This window comes from Rhododendron vialii, chromosome 8a (genome assembly GCF_030253575.1).
Source record: "Rhododendron vialii isolate Sample 1 chromosome 8a, ASM3025357v1".
NCBI classification, from domain to species: domain Eukaryota; kingdom Viridiplantae; phylum Streptophyta; class Magnoliopsida; order Ericales; family Ericaceae; genus Rhododendron; species Rhododendron vialii.
In genome coordinates, this window is record NC_080564.1 from 3,354,601 (window position 1) to 3,382,364 (window position 27,764).

Below are 27,764 nucleotides of genomic sequence, written 5' to 3' on the forward strand. Positions count from 1 at the left end.
AGAAGAGGAAGATTACCTTATTCGCAGCACCATAAAAATTAAAAGCCACCAAGGAAGTGATGAATGCCTATGACAGAGGAATAAAGGAGAATTTTGAAGCCGAAGACGTGAAAAAGTTACCTTCATGAAGTAAACTTATCGAAAGAAAAAAAATTTGAATATGAGGATGACCTAGAATCTGATAACATAGCATATTTTTTTAACGGCAAATGAAATCCCTATAATCAAGGAACCAACAACAATAAACCCCTATAAATATGGGAAGTGATAATATTCTATACACAAATATACTATAATAATATATTGATAGGGGTACAATGGGGCAACAATGTATTTTGAGGATGAAAACATAAGTATTTAAACCCTTTAGGATGGACGCCTAAATAAGTCTAATAGGTAGGATGCCTATTTAATTTCTCCTAATAAAAAATTGATGTGACAACTTTTGATTATCAATTTTTGATTATATCATTTTGAATCCCTAATATATTTTCTCGGCAGCAAAAATAGCACAAAATTAATACCGAAAAAAGTTACAATAGATTACTACTACAGTGTTGTAGTGCTACAACTAAAATTGCATACACACACAAACACACAAACTCCCTCGCATTAAGTTGTAGGTCCACACGGACCTAGGGAACCTGCCGAGCGGCATTCCTGCCAAGCGGGTGCCTAGCTATCAATCCGGCCATTCATCTCGAAATCAACGGTCCAGATTGAAACACCCTTTTCCTTTTCTTTTTTTTAAATTCGTTTAGTACCTTTGCATTCGAGCCGTTCAAAACATTTTTTGACTGCCGAGATGCGCTCAGCACCCCTGCTTGGCATGGGTCCCCAATTCCAGGTCCACACACACTTAATGGTGTAGTTGTGTGGGTGCCACACATAGCGGGAGAAGGTTTGTGTGTTTGTGGTTGTAGAGTTATTGTGCTACATTGTATTCAATTATTGAAGTAAATTGATTATAGTTCGTGAATAATATGATTCATTTTTTATGTTTATATTTTGCATGACTCGATAAAAGTAGTCTATGCACGTGTGCATAATTTATGCATTATTATGTTTTGTATAACGTATGTGATTTGAAATATTACATCGAGTGAGGAGTATTTGTTTTCCGTAGTCTATAGATATACATTTTTCATAGTAACTTCTAAAAATTTACTTTAGTTTTTCATAATTCATGCATATAAATATATCATTATTTTAGCATCAAAATAATAAATTTAAATTTACTATTTTAGCATGACTTATTAAATTTATTATTTTGGTATTTATACTTGTTAAAATTTATTTTTGAAATTTAGAAAAAGAAATTAAAGAAGATTAGGAGGCAGAAAATAGTATTATTATTTTTCATTAAAAAAATAGATTCAAAATATAAAAATGTATCCATTTCTCCTTCTTTTTTTTTGGTCAAAAAGTTAAAAGATTGTATTGATAATCGCACAGCGACACTTATAAAACGGAGATTACTTTAGAGAATTTGGACAAAACCAAACTAATCGTCTAAAAAATACAAAACAATTAAATCACAAGACAATCGATATTTTTCATCCTAACCCGGATATGACTTGACGCAACAACGACACTTTTAAATTGTCAAACATTCAATTAGGGGGTCTCAAAAGAGAAAATATGCAAAGTTAAGGACAAAAAATACCAAACATCCAAATGATCAGATGCATTCAAATCAAGTATGAAGGACATTTATTAATGGACAGGGAGTACTCTATAATAAGGGTGTCAAAATTATGGGAAATGATTTTGCCAATTATTTTTTTTTTTGTTACCGCCACTCTCATACAAGTGTATTTTAAGTAGCATTAAAAAAAAAAAAATTCACAAAATCAGCGGCCAAAATTAATTACGAATAGCTCTATATATATTTGTGTCAGCCCACAACCTAGTTCTTTAATCCGAGCAAGCTGCAGCTCCGCCGCGACGATACGTACAGGAAGTTCTCTCTCTCTCTCTCTCTCTCTCTCTCTCTCTCTCTCTCTCTCTCTCTCTCTCTGTTTTCTTATTCGGAAAAACCAGAGAAACCAACCAAACACACCGACGGTGAGAACCGACAGCCACGGTGGCTCACTCCTGAGTAGGCCTGTGGAAAATCAGCCATTCAATAATTTAAAAAAAATCCGAGTAGGCCTGTGGAAAATCAGCTCAATCATAAACCTTTAGGTAACTTGGTACGTACTGTCTGGTGATATTTTGGGGTCTAGTAAATAGAAGTATATTTGTAGCGATTTTTCGGGGGCTGATGCGGTAGCTTTCTACGCTTCTGCTGAGGTCCGGCCCTGCTTTTTGGTGCACTTTGAATTAGTAACAGAGTATTTTTCTCAAAATTTCAGACTATTTTCTGAAACGGAGTACTGTTTTTCCCCCAAATCATTCCTTAAGAAAGCTTATAGCACTGTGGCAATGCTCTGCTATTTCTGTATCTGTATTTCCGAAATAGAATCTTGCCCTTTGTAAAAATTTTGTGCCCCAAAGGTACGTAGAAGTGATGCTGTGGTTATGAACTTATGATGGGATTGCAGTTTGTGTTGATGCTGTGAATGATGTTTAAGTTGGCAAAGACTCATTCCATGAAGCTATTTGTCTTGAATGACTTTGTGCACCTGAGTTACTTGTTGTAGTTGGATATACGATTTGATATTTAGTTGTGATGGTAAAAGGGTTTAAATTGTAAGCTCGACCTCCAATCAATGGTTTCGTGGTGGGATAAGGAAGGAAGATTATTATGTTGGGAAAGGTGGATGAATTGTTTACTGCTATGGGGTGGGATTGGATTGGTTGCATACGTTCTTTGACATTGCCAATTAATGAGACGCAGCGAATAAAGTAATGCCTGTGTATATGTGGTTACCGCAGTGATTTAGTTGTCTTTATTAGTTACTGGAATGTCTTTTTAACTTGAAACTATTTTGGGTTGTCTTTGCTTTTGTGCTTGGAACCAACTGGATGGGATCTGTGCTTAGCTTGCTTAGAATTTAACAAGTGGGAATTCGTTTTTCATAGAGTGATTTTTATCCATCTTATTTTCAGGTACAGCATGAGGAAGAAGGTTGATGATCGCATTAGGACGTTGATTGAAAATGGAGTAAAGACAAGGAATCGGTCCATGTTTGTCATCATTGGTGACAAATCACGGGATCAGGTTCAATTCTTACTTTGACGTGGCTATTGCTATTCTCTATTCATTAACTGTTTTTGGCTTTATGAGTTTTGATAATAATGTGGGTCCTGCAGATTGTCAATCTCCACTACATGTTGAGTAAGGCAGTCATTAAATCTCGCCCGACCGTCTTATGGTGTTACAAGGAGAAACTCGAACTAAGCAGGTACATAAACTAGTTTGATAATTGAGTGTAAATTTGTTAAAGAGTTTTTTGTGAGTCTTTTCACAAGCAAAATGATACTAAACGAAAATTGGTTTTGAACATTGCCGTATGGAGAAGAATATAGCTAGGTTGATGAGAATATTTGACCATCAATTTGTAAGCTCTGATAGGAGTATGGGACATTATATATCCAAATGAAACATTCTAAGCTGTGACTCCTATGAGGAAGAAAAAAATATTGGAGGAGTAGAGAAAAGAATTGAGGGAGGGTGCTGTGGTTGCTTCCGCCTCTCATGTAGGAGAGGAGGAAAGAAGATAGAGGTGACAAGTTGATATAAGAAGGAAGGAAAGTGAGAGTCCTTTAAGCCCATCGATTATGGTTTACATTGAAATTGTATCTTTTAACTACAAGGGCCTAAAATTTCCTTAAGACAAGGGGCATCTTGTATTGTTGTAATACACGTAGTTCTAAAATAGTCTCCCTCAGTGGTGTTGACTTCCCATTCTTTAGAGCTGGGGTAAATTCTTCTTAGGTTCCATGTTCTTATCTGACAGATGTTGGTCACGTGTCTCTTCCTTCTCTCCTGAAAATGTGCTGAAAATGGTTTATTCCTATCCATTGTTGGCGTAAAGGTAGTTATTTTGACACATCGCAACTACGTCAAACATGTAACGGAGAAGCTTGGGTAGCCCTTGCTGCTTGTGCCGAAAGGATTTTGTCTGTGATTTGCTTGTTGATCCCTTGGATTCTCATAATTCCCTGTGTTATATTTACTTAGTTGTCTTTTTGTAAACTTACGTCATAATTCCCCGTGTTATATTTACTCAGTTGTCTTTTTGTAAACTTACGTCCAACCATTGGGCTGAGTTTTTTGGCTCTATATTTGATATACTACTATACCAGCTATGTAGTACCGACACTCCAAAGGGGCGCCGTGTCCACGTATTGGACACGGGGACACGGCGGGTAATTTTTATTATTTTTTGATAGGGGACACAGCGGGGACACGGCTGGGGGTTAAAATGTAACATTTTTTAAATTTTTGGGGGTTAATATGAAATTATTCAAAACATTTGGGTTAAACTGTAATTTTTCCCTTGAAAATTTTTTATACAGTTTGTGAAATTATTCATATACAATGGTTCATAATTTTTTATATATATATGTACATATATTTATTTATTATTTATTTATACACGTGGCGTTTCCCCCGCAGTGTCCGTGTCCCCATTTTTTTAGAATTGCCGTGTCCGTGTCCGTATCCGTGTCCGTATCCGTGCTACATAGTATACCAGTATTAAGGTTATCAATTGGCTCTATATTACTAAAATCAAAGTGATCTCATTTGTTGTAAGTTAACATCTCCATATGATCTATTGAATACGTAATCGTATATCGGAGCCTGCTTCGATTTAGAAATGGATCTTAGACAGCATTGAGGATGACCTTTTGACAAGAGCACGACAGGTGAAGCTTTGAATTGCAGCTTTATGTTCGGCAAATATGGTAAGAATGCTTTATAGGTCGGAGTTGTGTACTGTAAAAGGAACCCCAGGCTGGTGTTGAAAGGAACTGCCTTCGACGGTTCGAGGACAGTCTATTCGATGGGCTGAGACCAATATATAGTAAGACTTTTGTTGTTTAAAGCTTAGGCTGCGGTTCATACTTTGGGTTCTAGAATTTGGGTTTAAGGCTGGTACTATTTGGATTCGCTGCATGTGCATGCAAATGGTTATGTTTTGCATTTCCTCTCTTTTGATGATAATTCTTCTTATCCTTGTAGCGTTAAGGCCTGTACTTTATCATGTCGACCATTATAATGCAACTATGTTCTTATTCTGCTACTTAATTGTCAGCCACAAGAGAAAACGCACAAAGCAGGTCAAGAAGTTAATGCAAAGGGGTCTTCTAGATCCTGAAAAGGTTGATCCATTTTCAATTTTCCTTGAAAGTGGGGCCATATCTTATTGCTTGTACCGAGAATCCGATAGAATCCTTGGAAACACATATGGCATGTGCATCTTACAGGTTTGGTCCCTTCTTAATACTTGTATATCAACACGTATCAACTTATTTTATATTTGTGGTGTGATAGAGAGTTTTTGTTTCAATGGATTCAGGACTTTGAGGCTTTGACACCTAATATCCTTGCAAGAACCATTGAGACAGTGGAAGGTGGTGGTTTGGTCGTGTTGCTTCTTCGTTCGCTTTCTTCTCTAAGCAGTCTATGTACTATGGTTATGGTTTGTTACTAACCCCATCCTTGTCCTATGATTTGTATATGTTTTGTTCCCGTCCCTCTCTCTCTCTCTCTCCCTCCCTCCCTCTCTCTCTCTCTCTCTCTCTATATATATATATATATATATATATATATCTATCTATATATAGAAAATCTGGGTCAATACCTGCAAAAGCATCTCTGAACAGCATTCTAGCATATGTGTGTGTGTGTGTATATATGCATACACATACACATATTCATTTTGCTGAACATCACAGAACAAATGTCATATATGCAAAAACATCTCTTAATGTGATTGTAGCAGATCGTTGAAGATAGCATGTAAGAGCTGATTTCACTTGTCACATTAAAATATGAGTTGATGTAAATTTAATCGCTAGTAACCTTAAGTACTTATTTCTTGCGATCTATCCTCTCTTTTAGTGCATGCATTGAGGGAAGTGACTTGTTTGTTGAGTCCCTCACAGATTGTTTGCATGGGAATCGTGGGGATATATCGGTATTTCGTAGTAGTGGAGCAAAGGACATAACTTGGCTAATCCTTTTAGGATGGTCGGCGGCAAAGCTGCCTTGGTCGACCATATTTTAAGAAGTAGGTCCATCAAGCTTGCAACATGTTCTTTTCCGTGAAATGACTGGCCTTTTGTTGTGATGGACCAAAACACATGGCATACTTCTTGCCATTTTTCTTTCCATACACATGCAGATGAAGAACTTCCGTAGCCCTTTATGTTCTCCAACTGAGTGATCCAATCTTCCTTAGGTTTCACATTCAAGTCATGAATTTGCCAACCTGGTAGCACCAATGAACATTGCTCCATCTTCCAAAGGTCTTCCATCCAACATCGTATCAAAATTCATTAAGCCAACATGTGCAATCTTCTCTTCATCTTTGCTTATTAGAGAGCTATTAGGATGTCTTTTCCTCACATCAGTTCTCTTTTGCATCTGTAATATCTCCCTTGGCTTCGTAAAATTATGGTTTATGGCACATTGTTCTCTGGCACCTCTTTCAATTGACAGTAAGGTTGGTAACCATTTGAATCAAATACAATGACATTTGTTCTGTGATGTTCAGTAGAAGCATTCATGATTTCATTTTCCATGTCAATGTTTAGGCTATATTCATTTTACGTTATTATATACTGTTTTGCAGGATGTTCATGGAAGGTTTAGAACAGAGTCACATTCAGAGATAGTTTCTCGTTTCAATGAACGGTTTTTGCTCTCTCTTGGATCATGCAAAGCCTGCCTGGTTATGGATGATGAGCTTAACATTCTACCAATCTCATCACATATGAAGTTGACAACTGTGTCTTCCATTATCGAGGCAAGCTTATGCTAAAACCTGGACAACATCTCTTTTATTTTGCAATATGCAATTTCTTTGAAACTTATTTTAGTGATGTGAGTATACATGATGCAGAGAAAACTGTGCATATTGATTTGTCATTTAACGTAATAGTGGTTTTGGCCTTCTGTGTTGTTACTTATCCTATCAAGAAGTTTACTTGACTTTACAATCTATTCTATGTGGGTGGTCGTGGTGTGTCGGCGGTTAACATGTAGCAAACACTGAAGTGTGTCCTATTAAGTTGATTTTGAGACCAGACAAGCTTCGGACATTTGAGGATCACATGTCTCTCCTTGACCTAGACACAAAAGAATTACAGTAAAAGTACTGAAGACATTGATTTGCGATCTGTGATTCAAGAAAAACAATTTATAGTGATACCTATTTATTTGCCCTTTATTTTCGTTAATTTTGCAAAATTTAAATCTCAAAACATTCAAATTTGTTACGAAGGTGTTTCATCACCTAAAATGTGTGCACTTGTTTTCAAGTGCGTAGACTGTCAAAATAGCTTTTTGCTGTTACCAAAACACAAAGAAAAACATTTTGACGTAAGAAAAAACTGTTTTGGTTATATGCAAGTCATGAATGGAGATACAATGTAAAAATCCAGCATCTGTTATTGTTTTGCCTACACATGGAAATCCAGTATCTGTTATTGTTTCGCCTGCACATAGAAAACCATTTACTAATTGTTGTGTCCTTTCTGTTTCATGTCTTAATTCTTGTTGTTAGAGCTTGTCCCACATTGGTTAAATATAGGCTCTCCACTCATTGCCAATTGGTTTGGAGTTGGATGCCTTAACAATTGTTATAATGACGCATCAATGTATCCATGTCTTGGATGTTCGTGTCCGCATTTGTGCTTTTAGTCTTTCTACATTTTCATTTTTTAGACTTACAAAAAAGATAGGCAACTTCAAGTAATCGAGGTCCACTTTTAGCGGTCATAAAATTACGATTATTGCTTATAGGCTATGCTGCATTCTTATGAATGGTAGTGAAGAAATTCAAGAATAGTCGGAAGGTCCATTTTATAACAGAGATTGGTTCTTAGATAGGCTTGGAGGTAGGATATCGACAGAGTTGTGCTTTGCCTTGCCAAGACTGGTTAATAACCTTTCAGGGTAGGGGTATTTCGGTCTTTTTTTCGAGAATTACCAATGGGACGTGTTTTCATGAGCTATTCATGAGCATCCTTGAAGCCCATTTTCAAAATCTTTGCGCTCTTCTGTAGGATCGTAGTAAGTATTCTTCAGTGCAAAATGTCGTGTTGTGTCAAATGCAGAAGATTTACTATAAGAAGGTATCCTTGGTGGTGTCAAATTTGTAGTATAGGTTACTTTAATTTTTTTCCTTTGGTTGTACCATGTGAATCCAGTTTCCTTTAGTTATTGTTTCTCTACTTCCATTCGATGAAGGACCAGGAGTCTCTCCCGGGAGCAGAGCAAGACTTATTGAGTTTAAAGGAGCAGCTTCTTGATGTTTTCCCTGTTGGTCCATTGGTTGGGATGTGTACAACATTTGATCAGGTAGATATCCATGTTATAGTCATCATATGGGAAAATTTATTGAAGGGAGTGACCATGCTTATCTGCTTGTTATTGTAAAATAGGGTAAAGCAGTTTCTACATTCCTGGATGCTATCTTGGACGAGAAAGTTCAGAGCACTACTGCACTTACTGCAGCACGTGGGCGAGGGAAATCAGCGGCTCTTGGTTTAGGAATTGCAGGAGCTATTGCTGCTGGGTGTGTTACACGCAGGATGAAAAAGCTATATATTTCAGTTTCCTCTTATTATCTCCTTCTCTAAAGACCTTATGACTGTATGTAGGTACTCAAATATCTTTGTAACTGCTCCTACACCGGAAAATTTGAAGTCCCTATTTGAGTTCGTTTGTCGGGGATTACAGGCGCTGAAATACAAGGTTGGTCTTTCCTTTTGTAATGATTGACAAATGTAGTGACGAGCATGTTGTGTGTATTATCATTCATATTGCAACTGCTTTTAGGTTTTTGGGAATTTGATGTTACATTTCTGTTTTAGATAAATCGGTCCATCCTTTAAATTTTTTTTTTTTGAAATTCAGATCCTATATGTTGTGCACATTGACTTTTATGTGTTCTTGTATCTAATGTGTGTGCGCTCGGGGTACGGATTTGTGATTACATGGTTTGTACGGATACCTTTTTTTTTCCCCATTTGCTGAAGATCAGGTTATTCGGCAAAAGTGTGATGAGTTCTTGAAACAAACAAGAACAATGGAAGTCATTGATGAATGGACTTCGACAAAAGCCCATTGACTAGTTTTGCAAATAAATTCCTAATTCCTATGGATGGAACTTTGACTCTTGATTGCAAGAGCAAATGTTCCATGAAACCATTTTTGTTGCTATGGGGAATACTGTTTGGGGCAATGGAACTCGCTAAGCAATGTGTCCCTGTTTGGATTGTGATTCAATCATCTAGCTTAACTATGAAAATGGAATGGCGTGTTGTGGTTTTGAGTTCTGACTATGGAGACAAGCATGGAGGGGTACTGGAAAATGTTTCATCATTGCCTTCCATATGTTTCAAGAACATCATTGCATATCGTTGGACTAAACTTACTAGTAATGATAGTAGAACCATTGAGATAACTGAACCAGTAACACCTCAAAGGAGAGGGATCTCAAGAGGTTGCACTTTACCTCTGATTATGGCAGACATAGGAAAGCAGGTCTTTTGAGGGGCAATGCATTTAGAAGGATACGGTTGTGCATTTTGCTATGAGCAATTAAGCAAAGATATCTTCTCAGGGGTTGGAGTACTGTCTTCATGGGGGGGATCATTCCTAAAAAGCCTGTTATGCTTTTAGAGAGTGTAAGTGGAAGTTCAAGAAGAAGCATATGAATGTCAAATCTGCCGGGTAGTCAGTAAGGCTGTTTGTTATAAATTGAAATTGATGTCAGAGGTTGAAAGGATTCCTTCTGTGAAGATTGCACTTTTTAAAGATTTTAGCTATTGGTGTGGATGTTTTGGCTTATAATTGGGGTGTTGAGACCTTGTCTGCTATTTATCCTTTTTTCCTTTTTTCCTTTTTTCCTTGTTTTCTTTTATTTAGTTTAGAAGTCTATGTCCCATAAGCATTTTCTACGGGCCTTCCTCTACTTCAGCGGAACGTCGTATTTATCCTCTTTATTTGTGGACATTTCAAGTATGTTGCATTTGTTAGAGATGTGAATTAAGAAAATTAGGTGTCATAGTTTGGATAATCAGCCATTGTTATGTTTGGTGCTCCAAACAAAGAACATAAACACACATACACCCCCTGACTTGTTTGATTCCCTTGCCCCCTTCTTCCCTTTGGTTTGTGGTGTTGTTAAATTAAGCATACACTAATTAGTTTTTGATAGAAGAAAGGTTGCTATTTAAAAAGACAGAGCAAGAGCAGCATGATAGTATGCAAGTATTCAATCTTTCGATAACGGGATTTTTTATGTAGAACAATAGATTTGTTGGAGTTTGTCCCACGTTGGTTTATTATCTCCAAAACTAGTATATGAGCATGGGCTCTCCACTCATTGCCAATTTATACTGAGTTCGAATGCTTTAACATGATATCAGAGTGGTTTTGGAGTATTTGTTCAATCTTGTTTACCTCTCCATGTGCGAGTTGGGGGTTGCATGTGCGGGAAAGTGTTAGAGTTTGTCCCACATCGGTTAATTATTACCTGCAAAACTAGTATATGAGCCTGGGCGGCCTCTCCACTCATTCCCAATTGGTTCTGAGTTGGATGTAAATTATGAATAGAAAATCCTTATACAGTGTTTCTTACATATTTAAACATGGTCACTCGTATAAGAAAGCTGCTATGGTGCCTGACATGGATTCAGCTTCTTAGGAGTGAATGTTTGTCTTGAAGTCCAGCTATCCAAACCTTAGTGGAAGTCCAATTCAGAAGGGGACCCAATTGGTAGAACTAAGTGGAGGTTTAGTAAGAATTACTATGGTCCTTGGGCTATATGTTTTCTTCCTCCGAAAGTAACTCAAAGCCAGCTTGTCAGGGCTCTTGTTATTTCTCTTTTATCCAGAGATTCTGGTGTCTATCAGGGCTCTTGTTATTTCTCTTTTATCCAGAGATTCTGGTGTCTATCAGGGCTCTTGTTATTTCTCTTTTATCCAGAGATTCTGGTGTCTATCAGGTATCTTGAAAGACTAGCTCACTAGTCACTGAAGCACTTCTCTGTCATTAAGAACAAAACAACTTTTCGAGGACTGGTTTATGTTGGTAAGTGGTGCATTTTCACGGCGCCGAAAGATCTGGGGAAGGACTACATGTATGAAACCTCTTTTGTCTGCACAAGAGTGTACAATGTTTCGGGAATTGGAAATTGTGTCATTCGCTTTCTGTTTGGGAATTTTATTGTACTTGTCTTTTGCTTTATGTCCTATGCTCTATGCCTTCGCCCTTCAGTGATCTGAATCCTGAATTCCAGTTTATCTCCAATTTAGTTGATTCGTTTGAAGTAAATTCGTTCTTAGTATTATGCATTTCCTTATTTAGTTTCCTTTTCATTTTGGTCTTTCCTCCTTCCAGGAGCATTTTGATTATGATTTGCTAAGAAGTAGTAATCCAGAGTGCCGCAAAGCAGTTAGACAGATAAATATATACAAGCAGCATAGACAAACAGTTCAGGTAAATGGATATGTGACGGATTATGCAATTTGTCATTTATTATCTTATTTTTTGCTCGTCAATTTGTTTATTCCTGAAATTTACTTGCATCCACAAACACAAATGATATTTACCTTTTAAATTGCACCACATGCGAAACTAATTTGAAAGGGTGTACCCTTTCTTTGTGCATTGGCCTTTGTTATTTTTTCTCATGCTTGATCCATCTGTTCTGAGATTTATTTTAAACTGATGAAACTCGGAAACCTTGATGTGTTTCATTTTATTTAAGTCCTGGGTATCAAGTATATCAGAATTTAGCCATGCCACTTCACAAGTTGGGTGTGGGCAGAATTACATTTTTTCTTTGGCAGCTGTGGCCATTGCACTATTGGATCTTATGAAAGGAATTCCTTCAACAAAATATGTCGCACCAGTTACTGTGAAAATTTTACTCACATGACATTTGCGTAAGACCTCAAAGCTTTTATCTTTGTGATCAACCAGTCATTTCGGCCTAAACTGGGTGCGTTGGCTGATTTACTTCTATGTTCCTGCCAATTCAGTTGTTTTATTTCCTGTTTTCTATTTCACCCTATAGAACCGTGTTTTATTTCCTTTCTGCTTCTGCTGCTTCTTCTGCTTCTGCTTCTGCTTCTGTATTGTGACTTACTTGATCTGACTTATAGCTCGTTCGTAGACAAAGCGGATTTGAAGTTCTCTTTCATTCCAAAAGCATAACCTGTATCTAGGTGCTTCATATTCACCCGAAGATTGTCTGTCTTTTAACAATGAAGAAAATAGTGTAGGGTTGTATAAATCTTGGCTGGATAGTGGTCACATATGTCATTGGCATGCGTCCTGAAAGGCAAAGACAAACAAATGGGACACAATAAGAAACAATTTGACACGTTGGCATCTTTTTGCCTTTTGGCAGCACTTGTTGAGAGTACAGACATTTCGATGTGCTTAGTTTGCTATCATAATCAATTTTCTTGAAGTTCTGGAATGGAAGAAAGGACCAACGGTTTTATTTGGATGGTGGCAGTCTATTTTAGTCCATGGACAAGGACGTTCTGGTGTTATATTGTCTAGATTACAATACCAAGTTGCATTTAGCACTTAGATTAGAGGATGCCATTCTGGTTAATGTTCGATCAGTTTTGGTAATTTTTGAATCTCTCTTCTCTCTTTCTTTCCCTTTCTGAACCATAAGAATGGATGGTTGGAATTTTGAAGGAAACCTTTACAAACTGTGAACTACGTTACTTGCCATAGGATGACCGTGATCAAAACCACCATAACCCTGGTTGTTGCATCCCCTGTTCCTTTTGCTACAAACGCCGCATGCTTTCATCGAGCCTACCCATATTCATAACCTGTGCTGCGCTGACTTTTTATTTGTCTTTATAACGGTTGACGTTAAATGTTTGAGTCACTACCACTACAATGCACGTATACATGGATTCCAAATCGTCCGATTTGCTGTATATGTCATGCCCATTGTTTGTTTCTTCTAGACTATCCAAACATATTGAACATACATATGAAAGTTGAATACTCGTACAATGATCAATGGGTTATCTGGATGGCCAGATAACTTGCATACGATTTTCCTCACTGGTTTCAGTTTCGTTGGGAAACAAGTAGACGAATGGTGTGGATCTCTTGTTCTTTATATTGTAGTTATGTTCTTTTGGTGATTTTGGTTATCTTGGCATTTTTTGTATCATTGATCTGACTGTGCATTTGAAACAGTATATAGAGCCCCACGACCATTTAAAACTCTCCCAAGTTGAGCTTTTGGTTATTGATGAAGCAGCTGCCATTCCCCTACCACTAGTGCGGTCCTTGCTCGGGCCTTACATGGTTTTTCTGTCGTCAACAGTGAATGGGTATGTTGCGCTTCCTATTATCCTTGCTCGAGCCTCACTCACAATTTCTTGTTTGTTCTGTACTTAAATTTTTAGTTTGATGCATATATGCTTTGTTTGTTTTCTATTCTTGCAAGTATGTCTACATTACAACAACCTCACAACAACCTCGTTTGTTGCTTTTCAATGTTTTTATGGTACTTTACTTGAAATATTTTTTAATCACTTTCTTGTGCTTTATTTATACAGATACGAAGGCACCGGTCGTTCTTTGTCTCTGAAGCTTCTTAGTCATTTGGAGAAGCAAAGTCAGATTTCTGGCTCTAATGAGAGTCAAAATGGTATGAATTAATTTGCCTCTACTTGTGAAGGCATTCATCTGTTCATAAGTCTTTGATTTGAGACTCACTCATTGCTGAAAGCTTGAAGCCATCCTAATAGAAAAAGCTCATCAAGTGATTCAAGTTCTTTTTATTTATTTATTCATGAAAGAGCCACTTTTAGGTGATGGAAGAGTTTATCGCCTCGTTTGTTTTTAGGAGTGCTGAATCCAAATGATATTAAATTGCTTACATTGGTTCGGGGAGTTTATTAAACTTCTCCAACATCATAGCAGTAGATAGGGCTGAACGATGGAAAATATTGTGAAATGGCAAAATCAAATCACACATATCAATATTAGACAAGAAATATAGGGTTTGGAAAGGAATCTTGAGGTTGTAGCCAAATGTTTCTGCATGGTCTACTTATGCATCGAATGAAGACATTTCAAGGGCTAGCTCATAGGGTTCAGTGGTAGTAAAGTTCAGAGATAAACGGATAAGACACAGATAGTGAAGAGAAGACCAGGAATCATACCATGGCCCCTTTAGGCATCAAACCTAAGCTTGGATGTCCATCACTGGTGGAGGTGCTGGTCGGTTGCCAGGTTGGGTGTTTTTTTTTGGCTAAGCCAGGTTGGGTGTTTTGTGAGTGTTCAATGGTGTTTTGGGGGGTTTACAAGTTTGTGCCCCGTTGATTTGTGTAGATATATTTTGCCACCGAAGTGTTTTCAAAACTTCAATAACACCCCAAACGTGGCATACAGTGTGTTTGGGAAGTGGACAAGTATGTCCAAGGCATCTCCTTGACTGTCCAGACTCCAGAGAAATAATAATAATAATAATAATAATAATAATAATAATAATAATAATAATAATAATATCAACAACAACAACAACAATAATAATAATAATAATAATAATGTGTGTTGGACGCCTATCAGTGTCTGTCGTATTGGGCATGTCTATTCTTTCTGTGGATATGGTAAAACAAAGAAGTTCTTATTTTGATTACTGGCTTTGCTTCTTGTCTGCTGCATAAACATTTAATTCGTTCATAATCTGTTCCCTTGTCTAAGATCAACTTATTATTTTGCAACAGTCAATGTGTCTTTCTTTCACTATGCGGCATAAGGACTCGATATCAATGATAAAAAAACTCTTCATTTCTTCTTTTTACTGTGGAAACCATGCAGTCATCTGCTATAACCTTCTTTTTACGATAGGGAGTTTTCGGAAATTGGAACTTCAGGAGGCCATCAGATATTCTTGTGGGGATCCTATAGAGTCTTGGCTCAACCGTCTACTTTGCTTGGATATTACAAATTCGGCCCCTCCAATCAGCAGGTTAGCATTGGTCTAGCTAACATCACATAAAAGATGGTTGTTCCTCCTGTGTTTTAGTGTTTTCTCTGTTGAGCTATTAGGTTTCCTCATCCCAGTGAATGCAATTTGTATTATGTTGAAAGAGATACTCTGTTCTCCTTCCACAAAGAAAGTGAAGTATTACTGCAGGTACCTAAAACCTTTAGTGAAACTTATAACAAGCTTTTCTAATTTCCTTTCATTATTACCAACTTCCATTTCTGTCTGTAACTTGTTTTTTCCCCCTTTTTACTAATTTTATAGCGGATGGTTGCTCTTTATGTTGCATCTCACTACAAAAATTCTCCAAATGACTTACAATTGATGGCTGATGCTCCAGCACACCACCTATTTGTGTTACTGGGTATATTTCCCTATCCCATATGCAAGTGTACAGTGTACTTTCTTCCAAATAAAAGTATTCACTGACAAATTCTATGCAGGTCCTGTTGATGAATCTAAAAATATTCTACCAGATATCCTTTGTGTAATTCAAGTGAGTATCTTGATACACAATTTTTTAAGAGCTGTTTTTATTGTTTAATTTCTCTTGTTACGCAATATTATTTTCCTTCCCTTTTTTCTCTTACATGAAGTTGATGTGAAGGTTCGCATGGAAAATTGTTTTGATTTCTGATTGTAGCGTAGTTTTACGTCCTTATTGGAATACAACATATTTAGCATAAATCAAGTGATTTTCTAATTTTTCTTCTCCTTCCCCTCCCTAGAATATGTTCTCATGTTATCCAGTTTGTTGCATATACGATGACTTTCTTTTTCTTTGCAAAATAAAAATTCGATTGACTATATGATAAGGTTGGCAAGATATTCCATAATCACATACTCGTTACGTCATTGATTTCTTGTAATCTGGTACAGTGTTCCAAGTTTTTACAAAATATGTTTCGTTGAAGTTTACATCACTTAATCTTCAACCAAACAGGTCTGCCTGGAGGGACAGATTTCTCGGGATTCTGCACTGCAAAGCTTGCGTATGCGTCGTCAACCTGCTGGGGATCTACTTCCATGGAAAATTAGTGAAGTGTATAAGGAGACTGATTTCCCCTCCCTCTCTGGTGTACGTATTGTAAGAATAGCCGTGCACCCACTTGCATTGGGGGTATCTATCTGTCCTTGCACTTCCTAAAATTCCAAGTAACAAATATCTCATGATTCTGAACAGTACAATAATGACTTCACTTTTTATGTTTGTAGCATGGATATGGATCGGCTGCTTTGGATCAACTCACGAGGTTTGTGGATACTTTATGACTCTTGCCTCCAGAATTCATTTCGCCATAGTCCTTGAGTTTTATCAATGCCATTGGATTAAATACATAACTGTGGAGTTCTCATCATCTTTTCAGTTTGCAAACTTCAATCTAGGTGAACTGTTTCTTGTGAAAATTTAAATAGACGCATGATTGTGCTGGATATTGCAATGTTACAATCTAGCTGGTCAAGTATTAAGTCATGATGCCTTGAAGTATGAAATTATATCACAGTAGTTCAAAGAATATCGCATTGACTTTGTCGATTTCTCGAGATTTATTTCTTCAATTTGTTAAAATCACTCTGTAAAAATTATAGAAATGCACATAAAAATTTGCTTTCCTAATGGCCCCGCTCCAGTCAAATCCTGGCTCCGCCCCCGTTTTGAGGTGAAAATTCATTTTGGAACACTTCAATCCAAGAATTAATGCATTCTTTCATAGAAGAATGGAACAATTCGTAGAAATCATGATAAGGACTAAAGGACCTCTCTCTCTCTCTCGTGATATTTGTGCTTGTATGTGTATATTGACTTGTTATTTATAAACTTGGTTCTGTGACTTATTTTGTCTGAAAGGTGGTTTAGAATTGCTTATTATTTGGGTTTTATTGCATTGGAAATTAAAATTGTATCTTATAGGTTGAAGTTGTAACATTGAATTTCAACGGTTGTAGATGGATTTGTGCAAAGACTCCAAATTAAAGGAGACATCTCCCACTTAAGCAATTGTGGGGTAGGTGCAGATTGCTGGGAACAAACATAAAATTACCCATTATTTCCTCCAAGGGCCTGTTCTCAGTGTCTCATGCTTCGCAGCTTCAGGTTTTTCCATTGCTCTAAGCAAGACCCCTCGGTCATCTGCTTGAAAGAGCAATTTTTGGACACCAATAAAGAGTGGTAGGAGTAATAAAAATGAACCAAACAAAGAGTGCCGCAATCAAAGTGAAACTTGGAACTCATGGCAATATGTGGTGGAATGAAATTGATTTATTTAAAGAAATATTGGCTGAAGTACAGCATTTTCAGAGTTGAAAGAATTCATGAGAATAGTAACCAGTAAGTTTCTGTATTCCCAAAAACTTGTACATCAGTACATACTGACCCAGATAATGGCGTATAAAGTGTTTTGAGTTAAAGATACTATTAACTTTGACCAGATTATTGGAAGTGCCAAGATCCTCTGGATATTCTCAACAAAGTTTCACACTATGCTTTGTTGAAGTAAAATTGTGTCAAAACTCACAGGTTTTATGAATAAATTGGTAGTATTTTCTTGCAGACAACCTTGTGGATTGTAACAAAAGCAATTTCAGTATTTAAGAAGCAAACACATTGTTGAGAATTCTGCAAGTGAAGTCTATTTCGGGTCAACAAAGCAATATTATTTAGAAAATTATTATTATTACTTCCATTTGAATAAGTACACCCTAGGTTCACAAGTTGCAGAACGAAGACATGCACGGTGCACCGTATAATTTGTCATTTGTGTGAGAATACGTAGTATTGTAGGTCTAAGTCATCCTCACCATATAATTTGTCATTTGTGTCCCAAGTGACAGTCATGACTGTCTGAACTGCCATTAAAATTTTAGTTTAAACTTCTTTCCTTGTGTGATGGTCCTTTGCATCGAGAACAGAAAGTGCATCTGATTTCAGAATCATTCAAAAGAAAGGGCCAAAGAGAAGTGGAGAGCCTGTTACTACACCTTGGGAACAATAGTTTTATTGCTGCAATTCTTCAAATTACTCGAAACTCACTATAAGGGATTTTTGTTACCAAACTCCTGGTTTCCTATAGATTGACGAGAGGAAGAGCAGGGTTCTCAGTATTGATTAGTAGCCCGTTTCTGTATGAAGGGAAATAACCTATTTATCATTTGGATGCTTATGTTAGTTAATTTTTGTAACCCTGTCATCTTATTCTCAATTGTTTGCATGGCGTTCTTCTTCTTGTTCACATGATTTTTTTGATAGCCTTGGTTTATTGATATTACCTTTAATGAAGATGTGCTTTTATTATTTTCAGGTATTATGAAGGCCAGTTAACTGATATTACTGAATTAGACATTAAGAAAGCCGGTGGCGCAAATGTCCAGGTCAATGTGGGAGAAGCTGCCAAAGAGGTTTGTCTTTTGGGAGGAGAGGGTAGCTTATAGAGTTCGACAAATTCCTTTCCTTTCTCTCTGTGTTCCCCTCTTATGTAATGTGTGTGGATTTGTTTTGCTGAGGGGTCATTGATCTTTCCATTTTGTGATTTTGTTTTAAGCTACTAGTGAATTGCATTCTCTGGACGTGTGTATGAGATGCACCGATTATCCTACTTGTGGATGTTTTCTCTTTGTTTTGTACATGTTAGTTATGTTGCATCCGTTTAAAATCGCCAAAACTTGCAGGTTTCATTGCTAGAGGAGACGATAACTCCAAGGAAGAATCTACCCCCTCTGCTTGTTCATCTCTCTGAACGATTGCCTGAAAGGATACATTACATTGGTGCTTCTTTCGGGCTTGGTGCTGATCTATTCCGGTTCTGGAAGAAACATAAGTTTTATCCTTTCTACATCTGTGACCATCCAGTAAATATATTCCGAGTTCTTTATAATTTAGCTCAGATTCTTAAAACTTTTACTTTTCGTTGAACGACCATTTCTAATGCTTCAGAATAATGTGACTGGAGAGCAAAGCTGCATTGTCCTTAAGCCATTGAACACTTCCGACATTGAAAACACTGGAAATGGCCCAGTGGGTTTTCTTACTTCATTTTATCAGCGTAAGTCCTTTTTTCTGTGGATAACACAAGGTTAATTTTCCTTCTCGTTCCTTCCTCTCTCTTTTTTGGGTTGGTAGACTTCTTCCTTACCCGGTTTCAAAATGGTTAAATTTTAACTTCCCTGATCTTTCACAGGTTTCAAAAGACAGTTTGTGAGAAGTTTGACTGTGCTCTTTAGGGAATTAGATTACAAGCTTGTCATGAGGTAAACTTCTGTTCCCAGATGTTTTTTCTACCAGACGACGGTTTTCACATGTTGAATATGAACACACTCACTTATCTCTCTTCTCTCATGTAGCATATTGGATCCTAAGATCAACTTCTCTAAAGGTGAACCTTCAGTATCATCAAAAGATACAATGCTTGTGAAGTCAATGATTTCTTCAGATGATTTGAAGCAGCTGGAAGCTTACACTAGTTATCGAGAGGTTATAACTTTTAGCCAGAGTAATTTTTGAATTTTGTCACAATAGGCCCATGATGTTTCAACTTATAATTCAAGTGGTTTTGATGCATCCTGGCCTATGGTTACCACTTTTGTGGTTAGTACTTGTCAATGGCGTCTCCAGGAACTTTTAATAGGGTGTTCAATAGTTTCTTTAGCTCTAGCTCTATTATAACCTGTAATATGTATACAATATTTCTTATATTAGTGTGACTACATAGTGCGATAAAAAATTCATAAATTTTTACAATTATTCTCGACAAAATTTTATATTTTGAGCCAAGCAAGATTAGACCGCTGGATAAATTCACGACTATTCTTTTGGGGGAAAATGTGGTAAATAGGTTGGCACAGATTTTTTGGGCACATGCTCTGGTTTTTCGATATATGGATTTGTCTATTGTTTAGAGAGAACTTAGAGGCTATGTTACATAGACTCGGGTACGTGAATTGGGTGCGGGTACATATCTAAGGGTCTGACACCTCAAAGCTGAAATAGAGGATTCGGGGATATGTATCCAAATTTGGATACGGGTGCGGGGATCCGCTGAATATCTATATATAAATTTTTGTATTATTTTTATATAAATTCATGTATTTTATACAAAATATTTATTTTTATATCGGTTTTTTGGATAGTACGTTCTTTTCTTTTCTTTTATTTATACTTTTGACATAGAAAGCCTTCTTAATAAAAGAAGTTCTGGTCCAATTTACTAATAAAAATGGCCCAAGTCCAAATCATATAATAAAAGAATAGAGCCCGAAATAAACAAGAAATAGTGGCCCAACCCAGAATAGATGGCCCGACAAAGTACTAGAATGCCCTAGCCGCCATGCTAAAACAAACAACAGCAGCAGATTGGCGCGTCAGCTCTCTGTCTCTCACCTTCTTCGCAGCCAATCGCAGCCAGCAGCTCTTCGAGTCTTCATCCATCTCTCTCTCTCTCTCTCTCCCTTTCTCTCTCTCCCTCTCTTCTTCTTCTTCTTCCAACGTGTCCGATTATTTTCCAATGAATCCCACACCCACACCCATGTTGTGTCGACACTGGTACTTAGCCCAAAAACGGGGATCCGTGTATCATTAGTTAGAGCACGAGACTGATACCAATAGATTCTTTTTTTCCTCTCTATTTTTTTGTCATCAAGATGTATACCTTGTTTTAGGATAATGTATTAGAAGTTCAATTATGAATTACATGGGTTGATGGGGTATTCATGATACAGGACTTTGTGTTCAATTAAAGCCTGAAATAAAATTTCTACTAATAAAATTCAAAAAAAAAAATTCTTTGGTGTGCAACCACCATTGCCAATTGTATTGAGCTACGACTATTGCTTTGTACTTTGATGGTCCATTAGTTGCACAAGTTTCCAGGGAAATCGAGGTGTTTTATTACTAATTGAAAAGTGTCAGGAATTCGCAAAAGCTAGCCTATGCTAAGAGAAACTGTTTCTCGAGTCTAAAGTCCTAATTCCTAACTATAATGGAGATCATGAGATCAGTTCTTTTGGGAAAAAAAAAATCCCTACTCTTTCAGTTATATGGTGTTAAATGTGCTTTCTGGAGAATCCATTTACAACTGATCTTTTACTATGTTCTCTCTTGATCTTCGGTTTTTTCTCCTTCCAATTGTCAAAACATTGGTATGCATTTTGGTGGTAAATGGAAGCTAGAACATATCAGCGAGCCCAGTGGTAGGATCATCTTTCCTTGCTCTCCTTGGTTCAGTTTCTCACAGTTATACTGTTGTGCCCTAGTTATATGCTTTAGTGATAATTTTGTTTTTGTTTATTTAGGTATGCCTACTATTTTGTGTAGTTACAGTTATGCAATAGTGTAATGAGTCAAGACTAAAACATGGTCTAAGAGTTTTTGCTTGGTCTTTTGAAGCATTCTTTTGTATTTTAGTGTATCTCGCTTTCGCCGTCCGTATCTCAGTTAGAGATGGCATTATCAGATTTTTTAATGAATCAAAGTTCAATTTCATTGCAATGTGCAGGTCATCCATCTGGTTCCAGAGCTTGCTAAGTGCTATTTTGAGGAGAAGCTTCCAGTTACCTTATCACACCTCGAAGCTTCTGTTTTACTGTGCATGGGCTTGCAGCTGCAGGATATTGCATATATTGAGGTCCATATTCCATTCTCTTTACACAAAGTTCTTCAGAAATTTTGAAATAAAAAAGAGTGGAGTTGGCTGCTCTGGTTTTTTTATCTTCAACTTCATGATGCGATAGCCAAGTGCAAGTGTGTCTTTAATACTCGGTTGGCAGAGGCAAGAAGTATACACAACCGTTGATGTGTTTCTAGGTTTAGGAAACCAACATTAGCACTACAATTTTATGTCACATTAAGAAAGGTTTAAGACAAAACATTCTGACGATTGAGGAGTACAATCGAAGGAAAAGAAAGGAAACAAGAAGAAAACTTGCACAGAAAAACCCAAAGCATGAAGCTATCAAAAAACATGCACTGCAACCAAAAGTACTCAAGATTGTGCATGTTATGCTCTAGCGTCTTTTTCATATCAACTGCAGAATTGATCAGTATATGTTGTTTCTTTAAACTCTGTCGTAAACTAATTATGCGCTTACATATCTTTTGTTTTCTTCAACCAAGCCCATTAACGCCTTACCTCCTTTCTTTCCGTCTTAGTTTCCTGTTTATTGAAGCATTTTACGTTCCTTCTCCCTTTTTGAAGATTTATCCTCTCTTTTGCTTTTTCATAACGAACGACACACCCTTTGAGTTCTACTTTCCATTCCATCAACTTATTAACCACGCGGGATCTATTTGCTTATTTTTATGTCAATAGAAGCCCTTCCGTCTCGTTGTAACTGCTAGCTGCATGAAAAAATAGATGAAATCAAGGAAAAGATAAAAGAATCTGAAGAACGGTGATTGTTGTTGGCAAAGTGTGTACGGTGCACTAGTGCCATTAAGTTTGTCAAGTTTGTATTAGTAAAGATCCATTAGTATGAAAGTGAAATGAAACCTCAAACTGAGCACCCTTGGAAGGTAATCCCTCCCCAACACCTGACATTGCACTCTGCTCCTCTATTGATTCAAGCTACACAAATCCCACTGCAACAGGAAAAAACCTCAAACATACGTGACATAACCACAAAGTTGAGTTAATTGACAGAGATGAGTACCCAACCAAAACCCCAATCAATATTGAAGATTGAAGTCTGAGAGTGCAAAACCAAACCATGTCAGAAACCCAAGCTCTAGTCCAGAACCCAAATCATTGATCAAAGCAAGCCCAAAATCAGTAATTGAAGGTCGGAGGATGTCCCAAGTCAAAAAATTGCTTGTGTAACTTGCAAATCGTGACCCCTGAAATCACAGATCGAAGCTCAAAAGGGCTCCGAGTGAAGCAATGAATCAATTGCATAGATTAGTTGACAATTGTAGGTGCTACCACTTGCATGCATGTTTCTTTTTTACCTTGAAAAAGTTGAAAAGTTACTGCAACTATGCTGAATGGTCAAGGCCTGCGGGACAAGTGTTATTCTTTCATTAATATGTTTCGTACTAAAGCAGTGCGAGACTTAGCTTAGTTTTCACTCTTATTTGTTTGTTTCTTGTGGTTCATCCAACATGGTTTGGACATTTTGTTTAAGTTTAATTGGTTTATCTCATGACAGGGAAGGATGAAGATAGAAAAGCAGCAAATATTGTCTTTGTTCAGGAAAGTTATGACGAAAATCTACAAATACTTGTATGATGTTCTAACGAAAGATTTTGAGCCAAGTTTGCCTCGAGAAAGGATGGTAAGCTTGATTTGTTTAAGATATATCATGGAATCCCCAATCCTTTCTAGTACAACCAAGTGGTTTCTGGTTTCATGGTAGAAAACATGGCTAGAATTGAGTATCATATCTTACAAGTAGTTTGTGGTATATTTTGTGAAGCTGGATTAGGATACAGTGATACACAGAATATTTTATGCTAAATTCCATTTAGGATGTTTGCAGCAGCATTACTTTAATGGTTAGGACTTAGGAGAATCATGGGTATTTGATTTGAACTCTGAGAATTTCAATTGGCGGCGTGATGGCATTTTGTATGAAAATTATGTACTTAAATCTTGTTTGTGGAGCATCCCACATTAGATATTTGTCTTTAATTTCTTCATTAGTTTGGAAGATCCTGTATTCTAGTGGTCCCGCATACACCCCAGGTGAAACTGAGCCTTCGCTAAAGCAATTTAAGTCTACATGATAATGGTCTAAGTTGAAACTGATCTTTTTTAAGCTGAATTGAAACTACATTTTCATTGTATTATTTAGCAAAGGTTTAACCTACAGTCCCCTTCCGGTAAGGGATCCCTTGCTTTCCTACGGTGCGGACCTCATAGTTTGGAGCCCCATGCTAATAATAATCGGAGCTGATCAACTTGTTTAAACCATGTTTTTAAGGGTACTTGCAAAAAATCAGCTCAAACGAATATCTGTAAGTGCTTGATCTAGTTTTATGAAAAAACTTGTTTGGATCAAGCACTTAACGATATTCGTTTGCGCTGATTTTTTGCAAGTACCCTTAAAAACATGTTTTAAACAAGTTGAACTGCTCCGATTTGTAGCATGGGGCTCCGAACTATGAGGTCCGCATTTAAGGTCCTTACCAGAAGCTCTGCTTTAACCTATGTCCTAAGTTGAAACCCACATAGCTACGTTTATGCAATTTCAATATTTATTTGGGACATTAAACGTTGCAGTAAAGAATAAAAATTAAGGCTTGTTTCTCTTTTGGTACTTTGGCTGGAAAAGATTTGGCTCAGTCAGGTTGAAACTTCAGGGCTGGAGTCTGTTGAGGCTTCAGCCCATACCTAAAAAGGCCTGAAATTAGATCAGACGGATTTTGGTCAAAAGGATGGAGTTCTGCCCTGTCCAGAGTTTACTGCCTTAGCTTGTGTCTGGAAGGCTTTCATCATTGGGTAAACTTGTATTGGCCTCAGTGTGGGCTTGAGACTGTATAAAAGCTGAACTCCACTAATCCTCTAAGATTTGGATGCATGGAGTTGTGGACATGGAGGACTGTCGAAGTGTTCTCTCTCTCTCTCTGGCTTAATATTTACTTGTACTACTTTGTATAGGATATCATACTTGGACCAAGTTAGAATATTCCGTAGGGGTCTTACTAGCGATTTAAGATTTATATTTCTCCGGTGCCTTAAAATTTTGGAGGGAGAAGCTGAGAAGGGGGATATGATATGATGGGGGATTATATTTTTAAAAGGGGTGACTAGAAGTTACTTTGTTTGTTTTGTAGTTTTAGAAGAGGGATAACGTTGAGAATTTCCTTTTTTGCCCTTCGTCCCTTTAAATGCAATTACCCTTTCGTCCCTTTATCCTATTCTCTCTCTCTTATGTCTAATCCTCATCCCTTTTCTCTCTCCAAACCCCTCTCTCTCTCTCTCTCTCCCTCCACCCAATTCTCTCTCTCCTCCTGCCGGCCAGCTCGCCGGAATCCACCTTGATCTCAAAATAAAACCCTCCCCCCTCTTCTCCCATCCTTACCCGATCGAACCACCGATCGAGACTCCCTCGACAGACTCGAGAACGAGTGGCAAGGAAGATTATTACTACTCTGATCAGAGACAACCTCGACGGACTCGAGAATGACGAGTCTGATCCCACCGAAAGGCCCTACCAGTAAGGTATTAATCCAATGCACATTTGGATATGTGTTAGAGTTAGTTTTTTTGAATTCAATCCTGTGTCCTTTGTGATGGCTGAGGAAGTCCTTGATTTTTCAGCTTCTAGTTTAATTCCTTTTTGCTCTAAATTGGAGCTGTTTGTTTGTTGTGAACTGTTGGAATCGTCGTGTGCAACAAAAAAGTGAAATCGGAGTTGGAATCGTGGCCGGAATCAGTGTTTGAATTGTCGTCGTCGTCGAGTTTGTCTGTGTCGACGAGTTCTTCTTCTGCTCTCTCTCTCTCTCTCTCTCTCTCTCTCTCTCTCTCTCTCTGTGTGTGAACACAGTAAATGGGCCATCAAGGTAGGACCATGGGGGTATTTTGGTAATGTGGTAAGGATATTGGGGGCGGTGTCTAAAAATAAGGAAGTTGTAAACAAATGAAGGATATGGAGAACCCGGATATCTATATCCAGGCAAAGTCTATATCCTCCTCCCATACGTCTCTAACAGACAGGCTGATAAGGTAATTGTAAGACTTGTGATGGAATACCACCTTTACGCATTTTTTGCAGTGTCTAGTATAGAGATCTCCAGCTTTTTAAATGTCTCGCATATAGTTTGTTTTTGGCATTTCTTTCCTGCAGCTGTTGTGGGAGTTTCATTCCGTAATCTCTGATGAATTTGGGAAGATATTGTGTGGTCAGTCTTGGGTCTGCTGATGGAATAAACGTTACCTAAATTGAGGAATATTGGTTCCATTGATAGTAAAGAGTTTACGGATTTAGCATATGAAGGGAATGAAAATAGAATCCAAGTTGCTTGTGCAGTTTTTATGGTGCCTGGAATAGGTTTCTCTGTGAGCTTTGCTTTAATTTCCAAACATGGTTTTGATGATTTCCCTTTTCACAATCAGGTTTCATTGACGCCTCATAGCATATCAGTGGACGATGATTTAGAAGATGGTGCAAAGCAAATAATGGTGAGTTATGTTTCTGAAAGACAAATGCTTTGATATCTTCAGACTAATAGTGTAATGTGCTTTCCATCCAGGAAAAGATGAAAACCGAAAACGTAGGCCAGTTAAACCCGGAGTTGCTGCAACAATATTCTATTGCAGACCGCGAGGCTGGGTTTGAACAGGCTCTCAGAAGTTGCTCAACAATATCTTCCAGTGGCCTTATTAGTGTAAAGTCCACCAGGGATAATGCTGTGAAAAACAACAAAACTGCTGATAGTAAAAAGAGAAAAGGAAAGGCTACATGCAAACGTCATCCAAGCAAGTAGTTGCTGTAGATGTCTGATGAGCATTGCTGTTAAAATCTACAAGACTGCAGACTGTATTTACCACACCGGAATGACTGGATAGGTTAGAAAGTGCCACACGTCAAATGATGGATGGGTATCACTCTGCAGGGGCCATACCCAGTTTTCTTGGATGGCTAGTTCATATTTATTCTGTGAATTAACCTATTGTCCAGGCACAAGGAGAACCCTTGTTTTAAGTTTATGTTTATTTAGGGGGGAACCATTGTTTTAAGTTTATGTTTATATTTTTCTTTTTTTTGCAATCCAAGAGGGACTTAGGTTCAATTAATGGAGAGCTCTTTTGTTGTAGTAATTACATAACTTATGGGTTAATGCACATAGTTGTCAATTGAGATAGCTCATTTGTATATATAGCTTGGTGTGCATTTGCATCAGTCTGGGACAAGGTGCATACTTTTTCTACGAGGTACACAAATATGGGTTGCACAGTTGCCATTGTTTTGGGGCAGTTTATGAGAGCATCTCCAACGGTATCCTATTCCAGATGCTATTGTTTGTAATATAGCAGCCATGTTCAAAATCTGAGGTATACGAAGTGCTATATATAGTAGGTATTTGCGGTGCTATATTTGGCACGAGTTTTGCCTATGCGCACTTGGTGTTAACACCATGTGCTCGTTGCTCATTGTCATTCTCACTTTTGTGCTCGTTGCTCATTGTCATGCTCACTTTTGAAACCAAATTACTCCTACAGTCATCACTCGGTTCGAAAAATTGCAAAGAAACTGTCATGATCGTCTAAGCTTCCACTGCTGAATCAATTCCCAGAGGTTATACGGAAATACAATTGTGTTAAGATAAATAGTCAAGTATTGGCTTTTACTGATTCTAAGATAAGTATAGGAACTAATAAAGTTCAAACGAACTCAGCAAGGTGGTAATGATTTTGACAGACAGATGATATCATGCACTAAAATAAGCACACAATTCAATCAAATTCAATCAACGAACATTGCCTTTCTCTCTGAGAAGCAACATCAGATGGTCCTCATTCTCTTGCCCGAAAAAAATCTCCGATGCAGCTAATGCACCTTCACGAATGCCACTGAAGCTACCAAAACTCCAGTGATATCATGGAGAAGGGGAAGTTAAGATAGATACTCTATTAGTTAGCCTTCTCCATGATTATATGCTCTCTTTG

The 27,764-nt window shown here is 37.5% G+C and overlaps 1 protein-coding gene across 3 annotated transcripts; it reads left to right on the forward strand.

The window, feature by feature from the left end:
• Positions 1–1,919: 1,919 nt before the first annotated feature.
• Positions 1,920–26,997, forward strand: LOC131298350 (RNA cytidine acetyltransferase 2-like). Of its 3 annotated transcripts, none has more exons than XM_058323758.1 (27): positions 1,920–2,187; positions 3,055–3,166; positions 3,259–3,350; positions 5,208–5,379; positions 5,472–5,594; positions 6,750–6,923; positions 8,375–8,479; positions 8,563–8,696; positions 8,782–8,875; positions 11,529–11,627; positions 13,365–13,501; positions 13,730–13,821; positions 15,027–15,147; positions 15,228–15,315; positions 15,430–15,529; positions 15,609–15,661; positions 16,109–16,285; positions 16,381–16,418; positions 18,465–18,561; positions 18,832–19,011; positions 19,097–19,205; positions 19,341–19,410; positions 19,504–19,633; positions 21,654–21,782; positions 23,302–23,427; positions 26,211–26,276; positions 26,348–26,997. In XM_058323758.1, exons 2-27 carry the CDS (start codon positions 3,062–3,064, stop codon positions 26,579–26,581), a joined length of 3,045 nt encoding a protein of 1,014 aa, XP_058179741.1. In that variant the 5' UTR covers positions 1,920–2,187; positions 3,055–3,061; the 3' UTR covers positions 26,582–26,997. The 3 variants fall into 3 exon arrangements, with proteins under 3 accessions (XP_058179741.1, XP_058179739.1, XP_058179740.1); XM_058323756.1 differs by having other exon boundaries at positions 2,000–2,195; positions 8,369–8,479; XM_058323757.1 differs by having other exon boundaries at positions 2,000–2,195.
• The last annotated feature ends 767 nt before the right edge of the window (positions 26,998–27,764 follow it).